Here is a 12,656-nt window from a genome sequence, read left to right on the forward strand (position 1 = left end):
AATTTAAACCTTTGAGGCCTTGGTTATATCTCATAGTAGTGTGCCTTGAATTATATGCCTTGAAATAATTTTCTCAGTGAAGGGTTAAAAAAGTGACTCATTGTTTCCACTTGTGGGACTATACTAACAGGTAAGGAAAAGCTGTCACCAGATCAAGAGTCTAGATAACTCTTGGTCTCACAACCCACTTGAGCAGATAGGTGGTGGTAGTGCCCATGTGAAGTCCCCTTTGGCTAGCTAATACATAACCCTACTTTTCTTGGCCAAACCAAAGCAATAAATTAATCATGCCTTTATGAAATCAATGATAGTAGCACAATTCATTTGTTTGCCCCCTCCCACAAAATCTGGGTGTAGTTAGAAAGACATACTGTACCAATGACCCTTTGTCTCCTGGTGGTCCAACGGGGCCCTGCAAACAGAGAAGATACAGCATTCAGAACACTAGCAGAGCTTAAAATTAACATCTCCTCTTGGCTGGTCAGGGTGGGTCCTGAAGCACAGAGATAAGAATAAGGAGAAAATGAAAAGCAAAAAAAAGGAGCAGGCCTGACAGGCTGCTCAGACAGACACAGTGGTAGTGTGCAATACTCTCAGTGGGATGTTCATGGGGGAGGATCAAAGGCACAGTAAGGGAGAAATTGAGTGGATCATGGGGGAAAAAATGGGAGAGAAAAGACAGAAAAAGGGACTAAAGGAGCCAGCTGTACTTTAACATGTCTCTTGTCTGACTGAGCCCTCCACTTCATCACCACAATCTGTCCTGTATCATCATTAAATCCAATTTGTAACACCCTTCCGAATGGGTGAGCTCACAAATTTGAGCCTGTGGGCCTGAATCTTGCTGAGCTTCAAGTCAGACTAGCTGGTGAATAGGAAGGGGTAGGTGCCAGAAGCTGAGCTGAGAGGCTGTGAACCCAAAGGGCTCATAGGTTGGGGTGTAAGCAGCTGGAGGAGGCTGGGGTGGAGGGCCTGGGCACTGGGTGGACTGGGTGTCCGAGACCTAATGGTGGCCTTCCAACCTGATCGGCCAGAGGGCAGATGCAGGATCAAGACATGCTTAGTCACGTTCCTCTGAGTGTTGTTTAGGTGTATGTGGGCGTTGATAAAGGCATCAGTGTGTCTGCACTGGTCTGTTTGTCAGCGTTTTTGTGTTCATGGGCACTGTGTATGCACGTGCCCATTGGCAATATGGTCTCAGCCTTGCTTCTAGCTGGACCCACAGGCACAGAATCACAGCAGCCTTGTGATCTGCTGGGCTGGGACAGGACCACATCTCCTGGGTCCCAAAAGCCACCGTGTTCAGCTACTTCTAAAACAAGGAAAAGCATCCCATGGGACCTGTGTGCTCTTTAAATGAGGTCAAAACACGGAGTCCAGTGGACTTTCATATGCTATTTGTTTGGAGATGCAACTTACCTAGGTGCATAGTACAGTGAAGGTATTATGAAGGTATCCAGTCCTATAGGAACACTGAAGTAGTGATGTGGTACCCATATACAGCAGAGATGGGTCAATCTGGTATTCCAAATGCATCCCAAACAAGGCTTGACCTCACGTCTCTAGTGCTGTGTTTGAATAAATTGGCTCACGCTATTACTCCTCTCCCTTTGGTTTCTATTTCAGGCACATTAATTCGCTAATCCTCAAACAGTTCTCCGTGCGAGATGCCTTAATGGTCTGCTAAAGCACAGGCTAAATACTTCATGCTGAACCCATGGTAATATGAAGAGGGAAAGGCAGAGCATGAGCAGCTCCCTGCTACTTTATGCATCATGTTTCCATTAGGGAGCTAGAACACGAGCACGTGAATGCGCTCCATTTCTCCATACAGTTACCTCTTCTGTTTATTGTTCAGCTGGGAAGATCACACCTAATACTCTTTTTAGGGCTCAGTGTTATGCAAATAGTAACATAATACTTCAGCAGACAAAGTAAAAACAAACAAACATACAAACAAAAAAAACTCTTCTTTGTATAGCTTTTATGCAGGGTGTAAAGTCCAATAGAGGTTAAGGGGACAGGAGGAAACAGGGTGAGAACTCCATTTAAAAAGAGTTGCTGGCTCTTAGAAGCTGAAAACATCATACACAGTTCTGTCACGTTGCTAAAAAGGGTAGAGGCTGACACCTTTATTCAGTGTATAAATATGCACTGAAGCAGCTCCACTGAGATTATTCTATTTTTTAGCAGGACTCAGTCTTTGTGCAAGCCTGATGGATTCAAGGTTATACAGAGCTTTTCAAATTCTGAATCTTTGCACTGGAGCTTATGATAAACCTACAGTGAAGAAAATCACCATAATGGTGATTAAATATATATATATTCAGTGAAGCAGATAAAATAAATAAAAAGAAGTCAAACAGGAATATTTCAGTATGTACCAGCACCACCTACTCATCCTGACTGTGGTCAAACAACAATGACATAGTAAAAAGTAATCCTCTTGTGTGTGAGAAGTGATGTCTATATCTAGAGTCAAGTTCTTAGTCATTTGTGTTCGTGGATGTGGATGCTAACAACCTAATGAAGAATGACTTTGGTATCCAGTGTACATCAGGGTGCAGAAATAAGCTCACCTAACCCTGCACTGAATCTAGAAATCAGTAATTAAAAACTAGCCACAGCTTAGTGACTTATAAACAAGTCAGATGTTCACTTGCTAATTTAATTTTAATATTAATGACTGAACCTTAAGAAACGCAAGAACATCACAGTTTCTTATATAAATTATAACAAATAACACCCAGAAAATCTTCAGTCGGCGATAACATTGCTGAGGACCATGAAGGCCAGGACATGTTCTTGGTGTCTTATACGTCTGACCCGGACTGCTTTACCATAAATAGTATTCAGCATGGTAAAATCTAATATTAAATGGAGATACATCCCATAAAATTTATCAGCCAGTATCATTCAGCAACATGACTTCTCATTTCAAGGCTATTTCATGTACTAATTAGGAAACTTCCATCTTGATAACCAGAGCATGAAAATGTTGGCTGTGATGACTGGTACAGTATCATGGCATATTCAAGGGGCTGTGAAAGGATGCAAGGTCTGACATCCTCTAGCAATTGCAGCTGGGAATATAGTTTGATTCCTTCTAGACACGTTTTACTTGTGCATTCATTGCATAGCTGGAGGACTGAGCAGGGAAGCTACAGAGTCAGAGCACTCCCAAATTCCCCTGATCTCCAGAGGAGTCATGCGTGTCAAGTACTGGATTGCTGAAAGTCTGGATTTTCATCCCTACAAGACTAGACTTTCTGAGGCCAGTCTCAGGTACATCTCATGGCCTGATGATGATGGTAGAACTTCAACAACAGCTGGAGGTGAGGGCAGAGCTGGATGAGGTGCATAACTAAATCTTTGTGGGGAATTATGGGGCTCTCTTATGATGGCTCTCTTATAACACGGCATTTTAACTAACCTGATTTTTTATTTCCCTATCAGATGTGGACATATCTGCCACATTCATCCCTCCTAATGGGGTGACAGGGGGGTTACATCTTCTGCTGGCTCAGCACAGATGTTGGCTCACATCCAGAGCTAGGGTGTCAAGATGCTGCAGAAAAGTCACAAGTAACAGGCAGTGATATCAATCACTCTGATAGCACTTTTCTGCCTTTCTCTTTCAACTAAAACGGAATGCATCGAGAGCCCTCACAACAGACATCTGAGCCATGGATGGCAGCCTCTGGGACACTTTGCAGTTTTGCATCTTCAGGGGATAAAATGCTCCTGGCAGAGGAGAGCACAGAGAACCCATTCTCCAGATGGTAATGAGTTAGGTTTTTGTCTTGTCACAGGCTGCAGCAGCACCTGCTACTTACAGGGGGTCCAGCCAGTCCGATTCCTGGCACACCTCTGTCTCCTGGCTGTCCAGGGAGGCCAGGAGCTCCCCTCTCACCCTGAAATGAAGGCAGAAGTTATTCGTTTTGTGCACTGTTGAGAAAATGTGCCAAAATGCAAGAAGGTTTTACAAAAGAACATAATACTGTTACATCCTGACCTGATCCTGCCCGCCAAGGAATGGGATCAAGTTGTGTCAGGACAGAAATACAGAACAGTTTCTGTAACATCATGCCAAGAAAAGTGCCTCCCTCATTGAGAGGGGCACCAGCCCACCTCCGTGAGCACTCACACCACGTCAGCACGTACCACATCACATAACTGAGCAGGAATGCAGCTTCTACAAGTATTTTAATTTATTTTAGTGCACAGCATCCGATTTCCAGCAGTATTCCCATATGCTACAGTGGCTGATACACTGCAGTAAATTGAGAACTTCAGATTTTTGTTGAACATCGCATCTGCTTTTATGGAGTTTTACATTTGCAATTGCCTGCAGGGTATTAGACACTCTCCTTGGCTTGGGCAAACACTAAGCACCACAGTGTGCTTTTCTTTCTCTGCATTTTTACGGTAGACAGCTAAACTGCAAACATTGCTAAATAAAGATTATTTATCCAGGGAAGACAGAATTAAAGATGTATTACATCTTAATATTTTCCTTTACCAACATAGGACTGTTCACAGCAGAATATTAATAATTTTTAAAGCATTTCTACCACTCTCTCTAGGGGACTACACTACAAATGGCGAGATCTCCCTTCCAGAAAACTAAATTTTCTATATTAAAACCTGCAGAGCACAGACAACTACTTGGCGCTGTTTAATGGGCATTGTAGACAGAGGGTTAAGCAAGAATTCAGATACAGTACTTAAATTTAATGTCCGTTCTCTTTTCTTGTTATAGGGAGAAATATCAAATAAGATTTTTATGGATTGTATTGTGGTTGTGAGAGTCAGTCTCACGTTGGCAGTAGACTTATAACAATGAGTCTTATTTATGTTATTTATTATTACACTATTTCCAGCTATACAAAAGCTTGATAGAAAAATGGTTACCCGTGGATTCTGCCCACCCTGAATTTAGTCTGCAATATCTCCTACTTTATTTCCTTTCTTTCCTTCTTAAACTAATCTTATATTACAAAGAAGCAATACTGTAAGGACAGTGAAAGAAAATGTATTCTGATTAGTTCAAACACTACTGCAGATCCCTTATCTGTTATTTTGTTCAAGAAAATGATTTCAATACAAAAAGTTCAATAGCATTTTTCCATGCACAATTAAGATCCCTACCATCTTGTGTTGATATTGAACAGACTATTTCATTAGATTTCCCACAGTGGTTTTTTTTTTTTTCAGATTTTTATGTTACTTCTGACTCTGTTATTGTGTCTATGTTCTGAACTGACCAAGGTATATACAACAGAGCATAAATCATTTATACAGAATGCAACAAAGTCAAAATAAAATGTTTCATAGCAGTTTGAGTATTTAAAAAATACTGGACCTATATGGATCCAGTTTCATACTGCTATATTCCCACCTCTGTCATTTACAAAATCTGTTTCAATACCTTATTCATCTTCCAACCCAGATCAATACACAGCCATTTCAAAAAGAATTTCTCATATATGTGATTGAAGACTCATGTAAAATCCAGATGCTTCCAGAAGCAAATGTTTTTGCTGTTTTACTCCTTTCTCTATTTGCTGTGCACTTGTAAGGGAATAAACTTTATTTTCCATTGCAGACATTAACTTAATCAACAAGTTAGTCTGCCTTAGCTACAGTATAGGAAGGCAAACCAGGCCCATTCAGTCTCAATGGAAAATAATTAATTTCCCTTTGAGGGAGGTGAAAGAAATAAATCCTATGGAGGAGTGTTCTTTGATGAGTTGACAGGTGGTCTCAAGAGTAGTTCATCCTTTTTCTATGCAATGTCTCTCTTGTTGCATGGATTAAAGGTCCCCAGTCACAATTTCCCTGAAAAAGTGTGCAGCATTTAGCATTTAGTCTGTGTTGAATTTGCATAATACTTGAAGAAATTTTAAATGTGGAAAGTGAACACAGTTAATTCATATCCTAGTATTTGCATCTATAGAGGTATTGGAATAATAAAGAAAGGAATGTCCTAAGTAGTTTTTGAGCGCAAGTTTCACAACCTCTATTTTCTGGTGAAAAACAGACCATATTTTTCACCACAACTTCTTCTTCAGTTTCAGCAATGAAGGGAAGCAATCTGAAATGAACAATAAAGTCCAGACTTTCTTACCTTGTGCCCAAAAGGTCCTGGCAAGCCTGGTGGGCCTCTTTCCCCCTAAAGTGACAGAACCAAAACCAAAGAAGCATCATTGCGCAGCCAAAGACAGGAGCCTTTGAGACAGTGAAGACAGCAACCACCCCCACCACCACCACCCTCCTTGCTCCACACAATCCTTGTAATATTCTATGGATAACTTGTAAGCAAATTAAATAATCTACTAACTTTATTACAACTAAATGTTTTTAAGGAACTTTCAACAATCTAGGTGTTTCTGTACTGGTCACAAGGACATTTGATTGTTACTCCTCATGGAGGTCTCCATTTGGAGATGGCCAACATGACACAGCGAAGAGGGTATAATGTTCAGAAATACATCTTCTGTTCTCTTTGACTTTTTGCATACAGCACTGGGATCTGCAGCATTTTGCATGACAAGACCTTTCATGTCTTCAGGTAGATGGCCTGTAAGTATCTGTGATTAACCTAATTCTTTACCAAAGTCCACCATTTCACTGCAGAAGCTTTGTTTGTCTAGCCCATACTGAACTACCTGAGACCAGAGCTTGCTAGCAGTACTTACCCGTTCTCCATCTTTACCCTTGCCAGGCAAACCTGGCTCTCCAGCAGGCCCTGGTTCACCAGCAGGCCCTGGTAAACCCACTTTTCCTTCTTTTCCTGGGTCACCCTGTAGAAGACAATCCAACAAACCTGTTAATCACACCCTAAAGACTATTCCTGTCTCAGATCTTTCATTGTGACTAAAAGATGTGCATTTTCTTCTAGACTCATCATTTGGATTTTTCATGGAATCACAAGGTATCTTCTTTTTGGGAAGCCTTTTCCTACAGGAATATCAAGATATTTGTAATTTTCCTTAAAAAGAAAAATAAAACAACATTTCAAAATGTTTTGGAACCAACTAGATGAGGGAGCCCTTGATTCATACATAGTGCTGAGATGTATCTCAGTATTCTGGAACAGAATTTGACTGAAAAGACTGTAATTTATCCTCATTTTAAATCCCATATCCTACATATAGGGTGCCGTGTCTCTGATTAATCATTCCTACTATAGCAAACAAAGATTGGGACATTGGCATGATGGGCACTGTGAAAGTAGTAGTATATTACAAGTCGTTGTCCTCAGAGAGAGCTCATTGCCTAGCTGTAAGATAGGACATAACAGTTGAGCAAAGCAGACATGCAAAGCAGCAAGGGTGCACTGAAAAGCTTAACTAATGGTCCAATTATAGCAGTTTATCAGGAAAGCAGAGATCTCAATTTCCTAAGCAACAAAAGGAAGCTTTTCTTCCATCTTGTCGGGTGGTGAGGACAGAAGAAGATCATCATTGTATTAAATGGGTAGCAATGACTTCACTGTATCCGGTTGTATCTCAGTGGTTTTATTAGATAAATTATAAAGCTGAACAGGGTGAAGTCCTTTTAGCATTTGTAGTAGAGGAGGTCAGGTGAGATGACCCATGAGCCCATGTGTCTTAGTAGTCCATGAACCTATGAAATAATTTCCCATTCAAGTTGTTTCCCTCCCAGGTTACTTAAAATGGCCAAGAAGAAAAGAAACAAATCCATGAAAGAACAAGCTCACCTTTTCCCCTTTTTCTCCTTCCTTTCCTGGTAGTCCGGGATCTCCATGCACTCCCTGAAAAGAAAAGAACTTTAAGGATTAAAACTTTACTTTTTAAGCAATATTTGATCCTAAAGAAAATGGATAGACCAGTGTATTCAGTACAGTCTATCTCAAGGATTAGTATCAGTTTTACACTTTCCAGTACAGACAACTAGAGAATCCAGAGAATCAGGTAATCCAGAAAACCACAGAAGAGCTGTGTACCAAGTGCTTAAAGGAGTTATTTTTTTCAGTATAAAAAAGAGCTGAACAGCAGAAGCAGAAATAGAGCTAATCCCGGATTTGTGCATTCTCCTTCTACCAATAACTGTTTCATTCTGTGAAATCCCCAGTAGTTCTTAATCCATTACCAACAACCCCCAAATCATCACCTCTGTGTCAAAGAAGCCAAAAGTCTCGCAAAACAAAGTCTACATTTCTTTATGGCTAATGTTCTTCAGAGCCACAAACTGGAAAACGTAGCTGTGTTTGTTTTACCTTTTGTTTCAGTTTTTGACCCTTTTCATGTCTTGGCAGATCAAAAAGGTTTCCTTGTCAAAATACAGATGATTATATATGAGCTCCAAATCAAATACTGTAGCTTCCCAACTCACCAAAATATGTGTAAGCTACAGAGTAGTACTCCATTTTAAAATATGAAATGCTGTGGCACCATAAGGTTGGATTGACTTCTACGTGTGGATGCGATAATTATTTTCTTTTATGCACCAGTAAAAATCATTTACAACTGTATTAGATTTTATAGGTAATATATTGGTATTACTAGTAGAGAACTTAGCTTAAAAGAATATGAAATTGACCAAGGTCTTCATTTTGGATATCACCTTCCAGTTTGAAATGATATCACCATATTAATACAATTAAAGGAAATGTGACTTAACAATTAGTAGAAAGGCAATTCAAGATTTCTCAGATTTACCAGCTGACAAACTCCACCTTAAAGAGCCCCCTGTGCTAAACCATTGTGCCTGAATGCTTTATCTTGGGGTCTAAGTGCTGTTTTTCACTTACTCCAGCATAAACTCAGAGAAATCCCAGGCTCTAAATAGAGAATTACACTGGTGGAGCAGGGAGTAGAGTAAGCCTAAAGATTTCTATGCAGACAAGAAAAGCTCTATCATGCACAATTTAATAATGGTGATGAGCATGTACTGAGGTAAGGAGGATGCTGTACTGACTTCAAGGCTCTGATTGTAGGATCTAATGCTTACATGTTTTCTTAACACAGAATAAGAGCTTACTATGCAATCTTTATATCAAGAAGTCAAGTTTTCAAAAGGAAAGGACAAATGGAAATGAGGCAAAGGAAACAAAACCAGCCAGACAATAAACATCGCAATTTTTCTCTTGAAGAGCTGGCAGCAAAAAATGTTTTTGACAATTTGATGAGGAGTGAAGCAGCTCCATGCCTCCCTCTTGTTACAAATGAATATGAAAATATGTTTAATGGAAACACCATTCCCAGGTGCCACCACATCTTTCAATTCAACCATAAAGAAGTGTAATGAAACACAGCCTTTTGAACCTTATAAAACACCCCATGGGAGGGAAATCTAAACATATTAAATAAAGAAATCAGGGCACAGATGGGAAAACAAATACACCAGCGCATACATACCACATTTCCTGGCAATCCTCTTGGACCTGGGGGCCCTGCTGGTCCAGTCGCACCCTGTTTTAAGAAAATCAAATGCAAGTGCATATGTAATTCACAGCTTGTACTATCACAGGAACAAGATGTTCCAAGTGAGATTGGAGTTCACGTCAGACAAGGTGTTGTACAAGCACAAAACAAAAAATGGTGCTTTTGTGAAACACTTTGTAGTGTAAAGAAGCATGAAGCAATACAAAATGGATGAAGACTCTCCTAGGGAGCTTAAATTACCCACCATCAAAATAAATCCTAAATCTCGCTGAGATACGGGAAGAAAGGTCTGAGACCAAAACATCAAAAGAACAGAGGAAAGTATGTTGATTCATCATTAAAATAAAAATCTAGGCCAACAAAATATGCTATGTTAACAATTCTACCTTTCTCTACACTGAGGAACAAAACCTGAAAATACTCATTCCCACTACATAGACAAACAGCAGAAACCATTCAGACTGTTGTCGTTCTGAATTACAGGCACTTTTGTCTTCAAGTGAAAGCTATTTGGGATGAAAGAGCCCATGTATGTCCCCAGTCATGTACAGGGGATACAGGAGCATGTATGCTTTTGGATTTTTTGTCCCCATGGAGATGTATGTTTTGGGGTTACCAGGCTACAGTTGGCCATTTTCCTCTAGACTTGATAGCACCAGGTCAAAGTTATTATCTCTGGAATCCTTCATCAGCCTGCAGTAGCCAGGGTTCACCTGCTGCCACAGCTTCACAAGGAAAAGAATATCTATTAGTATTCCTAAGCCATTCATGGTAAAAACAGACAGGCTATCTAAAAACATCTGCATCAGCAAAGTGAAATAATCTGTCTGACCTGGAGTATAGAAACTCTTTCTATCAGAAGAGCTGGTTAGCAACATCTTGCAGATACTAGATACAGGACAGTGCAAACAGTGGAATATGGTAATATGGTGAAACTCTTCCAGAGCACAGCTCTTCAGAAAGTGAATGACTATCTGTTTGTCTGGCTCACTAAAAGAGAATTAAAAGTTTCCTCATTTCTGTGTTGTTTGCAGTCACTGGTCTACAAGCCAAAATAAATGTGTAGAGCAGTGGCAGTCTATGAAAGAATGGCAAACAAACAGATGCTTACATATGCCTGTATTTGCACATCATTCATGTCCTCCAAGGCACCAGGCAATACTAAGAAATAAAGCCAATGAATTGGTTTGGGGATAGCTGGACACTTTTTAACTTTTTTCCCTACAAAGTTTAAGGAGTCTTTCAACTGAGAGTGACAGAATGCTAGGGACAGGCAGTTCAGAGTTCAGGGTCAAAGCACTGCTAAATACAACATCTAAGACATATATAATACAACATGCTAAATACAAATCCAAGAAGGAAAACCATGAACACAAAGATACAAGAAAGAATTTCAAAGCTCTAGGACACTTTGCTTGGATTTCCTATGGCTTCCTTCTCCCAGATACAAACATCATATTGCCCAGTCACTGCTTGAAATAGTTCTTCAGTCTTCCTTCTCTGCTTAAAAAGAAAGTACGTGATCTTTTATTCAGCCACAAAGGGCTTATACACTGCCACAATAATAAAATAGGACTTGAATTCTTCACTGTTCTTTCAGAGAATAGCAGCACTCCCTACAAAACATGCCTTGAAAAGTGGTATGTGATGATTCCTATGGTGCTGAGGCTTTATTAAAGAAAGCAGAATTGACTAAGAAGCCTAAAACCAACTGTGATCAAAAGCTAATTCTGGCTGCTGATGCAAAGCTCACTCCGTGCACAAGCTGGCTGCCTGGGCTTGGCTGATATCGCAGTGAAGTAGCAAGCTCAGCCTCACCTCACCCAGAAAAGAAGGCATTTTATTAGAGAGGGAGAACTTTGGCCAACAAAAGACAAACATCTCAGAGCTGGGCTGAGTGGGGCATTGATCGGTTTGGTGCAGCTGTGTCTGTTTCCCCACAAGCAGTGACTCCTTCCAGCTGCAGATTAGGATGTGCCCTGTGCCCAAGCTCCTTGGGACTGTGAATCTGCAAGGCAGGGACTTCAAAGTCCCTTCAGGTGTGTTACTATCAGGGAAAAAATGCTGCAAGGGAAGCAGTTACTCACAGCCTCTCCAGGGGTTCCAACTTCTCCTCGAGCGCCTTTCTGCCCCTTTGTGCCCTGTGCAGAAAGAAAAGAGATGCCAGCTGATTAGTGATGAGATGGGACTGCCTGCCAGACAAGAAGACTTCAAAATGCCTGAATGTGCACTCAGCTAATCAATTCACGGAGGAGTTTAACAGCTGAGGAAATGGCTCCCAGTTCTCTATGCAGCAAGAAAATGAAATATAAAAATAAAACCCTGAGACACAAGAGGAATTACTAATGACTGATCAGCTCAGAGGCTATTTCACAGCACTGCATGCTGAAACTTGCAGACATTCATCTAGGGGAAGCGCTTTCCTATCCTCAGGCCTACCTGCTACTTCAATGCCAGCTGAACTCTGATGATCTCCCTGCAAAGAGGAGCTTTTGCCTGTGGTTCTCAAATACAAACAACAATCATTTAGAAATGGTCAAAACAGATCACAGTGCAGAGACTTTGCCCCATTCCTCATATGACTCAAATGCCTTAGCTCTTTTATAAGGTTTTTGGCAGGACTAAGAGGAGTCTACCAACTGATCTGGTCCCCCTTTTAGCAAAAGTGAGTTTAAAATTGCATGGCATTATTGTTTTTGTTTGTTTGTTTATTTTCATGATGCTAAGACTGCTGTTAATTTGTTTATACCGCTAATTCCCTAGTAATAGATGATTATGTAGCTTGGACACAGTACAGATGAAGACAGAGTGAACACCCCTCCATGACTACATTAAAACATACCTCAGTGGTAAATGGAAATAATGGGCCTGAACCAATAAATTTTTAGAAGACAATTGAGACTATAAATCTATTTCACATAAGACATGGTGCCTTCAGGATCAAATGGGCTGGGGTTGAATCTGAATGTTCTGCAACACTTTGCTAATGCATCGCAGTAACTTATCTGTGAGACCTGCGCTTTGAAGGCACCAAAACAAGATGCTTTCTTGAAGGAACCTGAAGTTGGAAGGAGTCTCTCAGATGACACTCATCTCGATACAGAGATGACATATTTCTGCTTTGATTCTCCTGATGTTGTCCTGATGTCCATCATGAACAAATACCTCTACAAAAGTCCCTGAACTTACAGAAATGAAGGAGATGTGGGCTGTCAGTGTGTAGGGGAAGGATTATTTCCAGTG

General features: G+C 40.5%; 1 protein-coding gene across 2 annotated transcripts in view; it reads right to left on the reverse strand.

Annotated features, from left to right (window-relative positions):
- The window catches only part of LOC101794833 (uncharacterized), a 228,103-nt gene that overhangs the window by 38,091 nt on the left and 177,356 nt on the right, over nt 1–12,656 (reverse strand). For both annotated transcript variants that reach the window (XM_072030618.1, XM_072030619.1), the window contains exons 36-42: nt 11,501–11,554; nt 9,387–9,440; nt 7,727–7,780; nt 6,702–6,806; nt 6,131–6,175; nt 3,837–3,914; nt 377–412 (exon numbers count right to left, since the gene is read on the reverse strand). In XM_072030618.1, coding sequence (XP_071886719.1) covers nt 377–412; nt 3,837–3,914; nt 6,131–6,175; nt 6,702–6,806; nt 7,727–7,780; nt 9,387–9,440; nt 11,501–11,554 — 426 coding nt within the window. The remainder of the gene's footprint in view (nt 1–376; nt 413–3,836; nt 3,915–6,130; nt 6,176–6,701; nt 6,807–7,726; nt 7,781–9,386; nt 9,441–11,500; nt 11,555–12,656) is intronic.

The sequence above is a fragment of the Anas platyrhynchos genome, chromosome W, assembly GCF_047663525.1.
Source record: "Anas platyrhynchos isolate ZD024472 breed Pekin duck chromosome W, IASCAAS_PekinDuck_T2T, whole genome shotgun sequence".
NCBI classification, from domain to species: domain Eukaryota; kingdom Metazoa; phylum Chordata; class Aves; order Anseriformes; family Anatidae; genus Anas; species Anas platyrhynchos.